At 45.5% G+C, this 9,413-nt stretch overlaps 1 protein-coding gene across 4 annotated transcripts in view; it reads left to right on the plus strand.

Moving 5' to 3' along the window:
* Rabl2b (RAB, member of RAS oncogene family like 2B) overlaps positions 1 to 5,371 on the plus strand; it is a 16,640-nt gene extending 11,269 nt beyond the window's left edge. For 2 of the 4 annotated variants that reach the window (XM_010634220.3, XM_010634221.3), the window contains 5 exons: positions 111 to 190; positions 1,035 to 1,114; positions 3,224 to 3,727; positions 3,972 to 4,055; positions 4,209 to 5,371. In XM_010634220.3, coding sequence (XP_010632522.1) covers positions 111 to 190; positions 1,035 to 1,114; positions 3,224 to 3,727; positions 3,972 to 4,055; positions 4,209 to 4,289 — 829 coding nt within the window. In that variant the 3' untranslated portion in view covers positions 4,290 to 5,371. The remainder of the gene's footprint in view (positions 1 to 110; positions 191 to 1,034; positions 1,115 to 3,223; positions 3,728 to 3,971; positions 4,056 to 4,208) is intronic. The other 2 variants (XM_010634222.3, XM_010634224.3) reach the window with 2 other exon arrangements.
* The last annotated feature ends 4,042 nt before the right edge of the window (positions 5,372 to 9,413 follow it).

Below are 9,413 nucleotides of genomic sequence, written 5' to 3' on the forward strand. Positions count from 1 at the left end.
AAAAAAAAAAAAAGGAAATGAATGAACCTGTTCTCACCACACCAAACTCCTACCTCACCATGCCTTCTCACCTCCCTTTTATTCATCTTGATGCCTTAACCTGGGTGCAGTCAGCCACAGCAGCTGTCCACGTACGCCCTGACTCTGTATAAGCATACAGCCACTGTGGACGGCAAGACCATCCTTGTGGGTGAGTAGTGCAGACATAGGCCACACTTAGCCTCAAGGAGAAGAAACTCAGAGAGGAGCAGGTCCTTGGAAGGGAATCAGGAGGGAGGAGCCAGAGCCAGAGAAGAGGAGGTAGACCCAGCACCACAGCAAGGACCAGTGCATAGGACAGGATTCGGAAAAACAAACTTGGTGAACATAGTTCATATACCTTAATCCCTGCACCTAGGAGACTCAGATAGGAGGACTGCGAGTTTGAGGCCAGCCTCAACTACATAGCAAATTCAAGGCTGGCCTGACTATAGAATAAAGTAGCATCTCATAAAAGAAAGAAAGACAATAAGTAACTGTTGAGAACTCTACTGCCAGAGTTTGCTCTCGAGCACAGAGGCCTTGGACAAAGCAGTATCTTTTCTTTTTTTAGGGTTTCTCATTCACCCGGTATAAAGAAATAGCACCTGCAGCCAGCTCACTGTCTCCCACACTGGACTTATGTGAAGTCACAACTTGTCCAGGCCACACATTCTGCCTGTCTGTCCACTATCTGTGATCACCACACATAGAGTCCTGCATCTTGAGAATAGGAATGAAAGGACCTCCCTCCCTCTTCCTGAACTGTCTGCACTGTCCTCCCTCCTAGCCTCTGGCCTTGGGTCTTCCCTACATACCCGCATAACATATTTCTCACTGCACCCTGAGCGCTCTGTCTTGAGGACATGCTCTTTACATGTACTCCCAAACAGGCTGTGGTTTACACTACATATGCATCTTGTCCCTATATACAGAAAACTGTTCAGAAATGCTTGGGATATATGGGTCTCTGTCCTCCAGCCCATCAGGGAATTACAGCTGTGTTCATGTTGCAGACTTTTGGGATACGGCAGGCCAGGAGCAGTTCCAGAGCATGCATGCCTCCTACTACCACAAGGCCCATGCCTGCATCATGGTACGAGACCAACTAGGAGGTGGGCAAAGGTGCTGGGCAAGTTTGGCCTGGTGGGTGAAGGAGAGAAGTGGTTCAGCAGTTCTGGGTCCTCCTAACCAAGCTGGGTGCTCTGGGAAAGGGGATCCGGACCACCAGGGATGCTTCAATCTCACATGCTATGCTCCCCAGAGCTTCTCCATGAGCAGAGTGAGAAAGGGCAAAGGAAAGGTAAAGAACTACCACTCTAGGGAGTGCAGCAAGTTCAGGAGTCCACACAAAGTGCTCAAGAGGCAAACCTGGGTGAATGGAGCAAGTGCCTCTATGAGGTACTCCTGGGACCTCCCTCCACTGTTGTCTGCTGCTTCTTGAGGACCTTTCTCATTCAGACTACCCCATACCTCCTTCACTGTGCTGTCCAGGACCACATCAGGACTCCAGCCAGTGGCCAGTGGGTAGTAAGCCCATAGGAGTGCCTAACATGCAGCCATGACAAGGGCTCAGAGAAAGCGATCATGAAAACCCATATCCTGTAAGAGCTCCTCCCCGTGAATGCCTGGCACAGTTCTCAGACTCGCACTCTTAAGACACTAAAAAGGAGTGTTTGTTTGTTTTTTCTTTTGGTCCACATAAACATTTTCATAAATATTAGCCATCTATAGGTTTGGGTGTTTTGTTTTTGTACTGGGGGTTGAACCCAGGGTTCGTGCTAACCACCCTCTATCACTGAGGAGCATCTCCAGCCCAATAGACTGTTTTTCTGAATTACGAACCCTAGCAATTGTCACCAATGTTTAGAAGCATTCAAAGTCTTGCTGTCACACAAAACTCAAAACCTAGTGGCACACAACATCCATTTTCTACTGAGTCAGGAATCCACAAGGTCTGGGAGCTCAGTTTAGAACCCCATGCTGCGTGCCTTGCATCTCCACGCATCCACTGGCAGCCGGATGGGCCATCAGCAGGGCCGGCTCCATGCGTCTCCCCTTGCATGTTGGTGTGGGCAGATGTGAGCTTGCTCATAGAATGCTTCTAGATCCTAAGAATGAGAACCCTAGGAGAACCAGGTGGGAGTTGCAGTGCCCCTGTGTACTGGTCCTGAAAGTCATATGGTCTCACTCTGGCTATTGTCACAAAGGGAGGAAGCATGTCCCGCTCTCAGGGTAGATAAGTTGCCATCATTATTGATTTATTTTGTTTCGGTTTTTGGTTTTATGAGACAGGGTCTCACTATGTAGTTGAGACTGACCTGGAACTTACTATGTAGCCTAGGCTGGTCTCGAACTCACAGCGATCCTCCTCAGCCTCCCAAGTGCTGGGATTACAGGTGTGCCCCACCATGCCCAGCACCATCGTTATTGATATATAAAGTCTGCCCTCGCTCTTCTCTTCCTAACCCCTACTTGTAATTGCCTGTAGTATGCACAAGCTTGCTCTGGCCCTGAGTGGGTGCCATCCGTAAGGGACAGCAGATGAAGGGAAACTTGAAATACTTCTCATTTTTTAAGCCTTGTGTAGATGCAAGATGTTTTGTCCTTAGGATTGTTCTTTCTTGAGTGCACCTACAGTCCTCTGACCATTTCTGGCACATGGATTCTGCCTGTGGTGTGCATGGGCAAGGTGCTAAGGTGGAAAAACATGCATGCTACCCACAGGCGCCCACCAGCTGGTAGGCACAGTAGGGAGACAGTGAGGAGACTTCCCTCCCGATCCTTTGCAGGGCTTATCACCTGACTCCCCCCACCATTTCTTAAGCTCAGAAGCTCTTGAGAGTTTGCAAAGTTTCAATACTAATAACTAAGAGTACTAAACAAAGGAGGGTGATGCAGCTTGCAAGGCCCAAAGGAGCTACGTGGTGCTAGACTCTGACCCCTCGGGAGCGGGGAAGTCAGTCAGCCATTTTCATTTCATTCCTGCACTGGTATTTGGTATTTGAGCTTGCCTCTTTTCTAAGAGTGAGTAGCCTGTATATGAAGTATCCATTGGTTCCTCTCAGATCCTCTTCTAAGAATGCTGGTCTGAGTTCCTAGCCTATGTCCTGTGCTCACACTCACATGCCTTGGTGTGGAAGTCACCTGTAAGTGGCGTGCAGAGCCATTGACACACCCAAGTTATCTGCCTCTGCCCTTGCAGGTCTTCGATGTACAGAGGAAAGTCACCTATAAAAACCTGAGCACCTGGTATGCAGAGCTTCGAGAGTTCAGGCCAGAGATCCCATGCATCGTGGTAGCCAACAAAATCGATGGTGGGGCCATCCCTGCACCTGGGCCAAGTGGTTTGTGGGGACCCATTGCACACATTTCCCTCTCTCTCCTTCCCAGCATAGGCAACCTTCAGTATTTGTCCTCTTTCTGGAGATGCTCCCTCCCCAGTAGAGATTTAGCTGAGCCAACCCACTCTCTTCCCCAGACACAGATCCCTGTTAACTCTTCTGAGAACGTGAACTGCCCCACTTTCTGGCATGGGGTCTCTGCTAACCCTCCCTCCAAACCCATCTTTTCCCTGGATGGACAGACCAGTGTCCTACTTCTCTTTGCAGCAGACCTACAAGTGACCCAAAAAAGCTTCAATTTTGCCAGGAAATTCTCCCTTCCCCTGTACTTTGTCTCAGCTGCTGATGGTACCAATGTTGTGAAGGTAATGATCTATTTCAGAGGCAGCCTGTGAGGTGGTACAGTTACAGGGCGCCTGGCAAGGGATGGGAAGGACAGGAAATGGATGTGTGCCATGGGAGGGCCTGGGCCTGATGCAGGAGAAAGCTAGTGTGCATGGGGTCAGGGTAACAGGGAGAAGATAAACTGGGAATGAGTGTGCCAGTTTGCTGGGGTAGGGGAAGACGGGGCCTTTCTGCCCACTGCCATAATCTCCATCTCACCCTCAGCTCTTCAATGATGCAATTCGATTAGCTGTGTCTTACAAACAGAATTCCCAAGACTTCATGGACAAAGTTTTGGAGGAGCTCGAGGTAGGTGGGGCCCAATTTGGGATTGAATAGAAAAAAACAGACATTTATATAACCAAATCTAGTGGGCTCTGCCTTCCTTTGCCACCTCTAAGTGGACCAGGATTACTGTCTGGCAGACACAGGGCCAGACCTCACCTGTGACCTTGTTGACAGAACTTCAAGTTGGAGCCGAAAGAGGAAGAGGCACCAGACCAAAAGCAGAGTGGCAGGATCAAGAGCCCGCCCCACTCCTGATCAGCGGGAAGCCTGTTGTGGCTGACAGGGGTTGTGACGTGGGAATACCCCTCAAGCTGTGAATAGAGAACCTCTCCAACCACTCCTCGGTGTCCTGCAAACCCACTTCCACGGTACAGGAGGAGGTCAGCACCAGCAACTCTGGACAAGCATGAAATTCCACCTTTCACACCTCCCTTCCCACCCTGGCCAACAGTGAAAAGAATCCAGAAACACTGTGTCTCCTTAGTAAACAGACTTTGGGGTGGTTGTGTTTTCTTCTTCCCAAAACTGACGCCAAGGACTATTCCTTGTACTTCTGCCAAGAAAATAATCACTTAACCTTACAGCATTCCCCTACTACAGAATGTGTGAGGTTCTGTTCTTTTTCCCCTTCAGTCTCCCAACCAACTTTTTAAAAGATGTTTCAAGTGGACAAATTGTAGATTTTTATTACAAGAACAGGTTAGCCATTTAAATTTAGTAAAAGCAGATGTTGGGTATAGCTGTATGTGGTCACACACATCAGATTGTACAGCCACAGCATGGGGAATATCCATTTGGATTACAGAAAATTATTTTCAGTACAGCTACCTTTAGCGCCTCTGTCAGTGTAAGATTTCCTCCATTACTCTAGGATGAGTTGAGCACTTCCTCCTGAAAGTGGCTGAGGCATATGTAGACAAAGAGCTGTCTGCTGCCTTTCCTCCCCTGCCTAGGAGCTGTGGCTTGATATTGTGTTCTTTTTATCATCTATGGCACTATTTGCATTGCTGTCAGTAATTTATTTTGTTAGTCTTTTTATAGTAAAAATTGAATTACAATATTGCGTGCCTTGTGGGTGAATGTGTACTAAGAAAAAAAAACAGATTATCAACCACATTAATGAGGGAGACAGCCTTGATCTGCCACAAGATAGCCTATGTGAACTCTTTATTGACCATGAAGGAGACTATTTCAGCAGAATTTAGGGTTTTAAGAAGTGTGGGTGTTGATTTTAGAGCTCCAGGGCAAAAATGATTCCACTTTAAGCAAGTGATACCTATTCAACCTAGACTTCACCTGACCGAAGCTTTTCAGGAATGTACTGCTCTGAGAAAGTGGGATTTTAAAAAAAGAACAACTAGTTATTGTAAATGACCATAACGTATGGGATAGGTTGCCTTGTGTTTTGTTTTGTGGTACCAGGGATCAAACCTAAGGCACAGCACAGTAGGCTAGGCAAGCACTCTACCACTGAGCTACAACTCCAGCCCAGTAAGTATTATATTTAAATGCAAACCATTTTGTTAGAATAAATATTACTCGCTAAAATTCACCATCAGTAGAGTCTGAGAAGGCAGTTATTCGGATGTCATACTGGGATCATTCTAAATGAGTGAGAGCAGGAGAGAGTGCAGAAGATAAGCTGAACAAGGCTGTAGCTTCGGCAGGAGACTCAATTCATCCCTGTTCTCAGGGAAGCTCTGGAGGAAAAACTGCCTCAAAGTTGGTCTGACCTCAAGATCAGGGGCCTCTTGTGCCAGTCAGCCAAGAGTGTCAGATAAACGGGGCAGCTCATAGCCTCCAGGGCAAAGTGGCTCCAAAGTAGCTAAGGCCCTTTTTGGGAGAAGAGGGAAACTGAGTTTTATCCATCAACGATACAGTTGAGGGGTGGACGCTCAGGTAAAGTACCAGCACATTGCTCAGATCCACCTGCTTCTTAAGCAATTCATTCTAACCTTAAGACAGTTTCCCCAAGTTTTTAACTGGACTCACAAATTCTGCGAAGGAGGTAAGCACAAAAGGAAAACCAGAGCCCTCTCTCTGTAATTGAGTCCTCTTGGAAACTGAAACACATCTCCCTTTTCTACCATCACCTTCTGGCCAGCACTTCTGCTGGTCTGCATGGTTTGCATGGTGGGTGCAAGATCTAAGAATGTGGATCACCCAAGTACTGAGACAGAAGAGAAGTGCCAGACAGGGAGGGAGGTGTGGTTTGGTCCACAGCTGTATCCCCAGCACCTGCCTCCCTGATGTTTTGTTGAACTGTCACCATGACAGCCACATCTGTCCTAGTGGCTATAGCTACTTTGACTGTCACAGGCCTGCACCTGAACCAAACAGCCAGCCCAAATTTGAACCAAGCAGAAGCCTATACTTGGACCAATTACAGGCCTACAGCTGCTATATAAGCACCACCCTCACACTTCTCAGGTTAGTCTGAAAGGACCCCTTCTGACAATGTAGCGACTCCTCTGTGACGCTGCACAGGTCCTATTAAAATCTGCTCGTGCTTTATCTTAGGTAGGTGACTTAGGAAGTCCCAAATGCATTCCTCCCAGTGTCTATTACACAGCAAAATCCTTTCTGCCTAATAACGGTCAGGGACAATTATCCCTTTTCAGAACACTAATTCTTCACTTCACTTGCCAGTTTACTAGCACCTAGAGAATTGAGGAAGCACCCATGGCTTTATGTTTTGTGAAACTTAACTGTGTCACTTAATGGAAAGCCTCTACCCAACCAACGCCTCCATTCACAGAACATACAGCTGCAGGCAGGAAACAAATTTCCCAAGTGTGTCACTAAGCAAGGCACTCAGCCACTCCTGGACGTGGGACACAGAACTATATATTGCCAGTTGAGATGTATGCCACATCCTGAAGGGCCCCCATCCCAGTAGGGCTTCACCTCCAAACTGACAGCTTGGCTGGATCTGTAAGAGGGCCTTATTGCTCTTTTGGAGCAGTAACTTCTGGATCATGTAGTATTTAGAGGGAGCAATAGCCATCTGCCACCATTGCGCTTCTAGGCTGTAAAGGTGTGAGGTGATGTTTTGCAGGATCCTATATCAATGGAACAAAATCAGGCGGCCCTGGAGACAGTCATGCTGATAAGGCACTACAGGCAGAAAAGGCAAGCCCACAGCCGGAATACACTAATACATTGTTTTCACTCAAAGCATGAAGCATGCTTTCTGGGATGGGATAAACCAATGTAATCAATCTGCCACCAGATAGCTCATTGGTTTCTTCAAAAGATACTAGACATCAGGGTTCAGTGCTGATCCCTACTAAACATCCAGCGGCATTAGCCTTGGGGCCCAGATACAGTCTCCAACTCCTGTCGTCATAAACACCCTTGCTCCTCAGCCGAGTGAGCAATGGGGTGGCCACACACAGGCTGGCTGGCATCTACTAGTCAGCACCACCTGCCTACTTTTCCTCAGTGCCTCTTTTGCAGTGATGTACTCCAATGACTGCTAATCTACAAAATGATGATTCTCTGCACTTACGTCCACTCCCATGTTCATCTTCATGTCTCTCCTGAAGACTTTCTGTTTCTTTTTCAATTAACATAATAATTGTATATGTTTATGGTCATAAAGACACTTATACCTGATCACTTTGAATTTGCTCCTCTCAGACTAAGCCTATAAATCTATAAATCCCCTAATGTCAGGCCACTTCTACACAATGTATGCAGCCTCTTGTGTTGCCTGAAACTCTACCCATTGAATCTCCCCTTGCCAACCGCCATCTTTCAGTGTTATCCCACAGTGGGCAGCTGTCCATTTTTGGCAGCCATGTACCTAGCTAACCCAAACCAGTAAACTTTTAGTTTTACCAATGTGGCAGGCTCCAAAACATTTCTAGGGCTTACCTTCCACCCTCTAGAGTGTATGCATCCTATCAAGATATCCAGAGTGCTCATCTCCCCCAGGCTCAGTTCACATGTCGATATAGTGGATTAAAATAATGTTCTGTGGGCAGGTAGGATGATCCAGTTAACTTCAGAGTACCTACTTCAAAGTAGGAAAAGGTATATAGCCTTGGGCAAAAGCAAGGATCTGTACAGTGGTCCTATGTGAATACAACTACAGATCTTCCTGACAGGTATGGAAAAGGGTTCATTTTTCAAGCAACGATTGTATACTGTGTTTCCAGTTTCCAGCTGCTGAGTTTGGTGATGTGCTGAATTTGATTTGCCAGTATGTTGTTGAGAATTTTCACATTTATATTCATAAGGGATATTGACCTATAGTTTCTTGTAGTATCTTTAACTGGAGCTGGTATCAAAATAATGCTGATCTCATAGAGTTAAGAAATATTTCCTCTTGTGTTTTTTGCAAGAGTTTTAGGATTGGTATCAATTTTGTAAATGTTTGACAGATTTCACAAATGATGCCATCTGGTCTAGGCTCTTCTTTTGGGGATGTGTTTGATTATTGATTCAATCTGGTCTAGAAAATCTATTACGGTTTTCTATCTATGCTTGAGTCAGTTATGGCACCTTGTGTATTCTAGGAAATTGACCATCTCACCTAGGTTATCTCAATTGTTGGCATGCAATTGTTTATAATATTCTTATAGTCCTCTTTGCTTCTATAAAATTAGTAATAATATCTTTGTTCTCATTTTTTATTTTGGTAATTTGAGTCTTCATCCTTTTATTCTTAGTCTAGCTAAAGGTTTGTTACTTTGGTTGCTCTTTTCAAAGAACCTACTTCTGATTTTGGTAGCTATCATTTTTCTAGTTTCTATATTGTTCAACTCCACTTTAATCATTATTTCCTTTCTTACCCTAGCTTTAGGTTTAGTTTAGTTTTTTTTTTTTTCTAGATCTTTCATTTCAGGCATACAGTTCATACAATTAGATTATGGATTTCAGATTTTTTTAATATAAGCATTTACAGTTATAAATTTCCTTCCCAGTGTTCTGCTTTGCTGCATCCCATAGTTTAATATGTTGTATTTCTGTCTTTGTTCACTTCAAGGCATTGTGTAATTTCTCCTGTGATTTATTCTTTAATCCACTGGGGGTCTTTTTGTTTTGTTTTGTTTTGTTTTTGTACTAGGGATCAAACTTGGGACCTTGTACTTGCCAGGCAGGTTGGGCAGCACCACTGAGCTAAATCCCTGGCCCCTACTGATTGTTAAGAATGCACTGGCTAGTCAGGTGTAGTGTTGCATGTCTATAATCCCAGCTACTTGAGAGGCTGAGGCAGGATGATCACAAGTTTGAGGGCAGCTGGACAATATAGTGAAACCCTGTCTCAAAATTTTAAAAGAGGGAAAGAGCTAAGGATATAGCTCAGTGACAAAACTCCTCCTGGGTTTGATCCCCAGTGCCACCAAAAAAAAAAAAAAAAAAAAACCGCAT

Source organism: Fukomys damarensis, unplaced genomic scaffold (genome assembly GCF_012274545.1).
Source record: "Fukomys damarensis isolate Sample0158 unplaced genomic scaffold, DMR_v1.0_HiC HiC_scaffold_19, whole genome shotgun sequence".
NCBI lineage: Eukaryota > Metazoa > Chordata > Mammalia > Rodentia > Bathyergidae > Fukomys > Fukomys damarensis.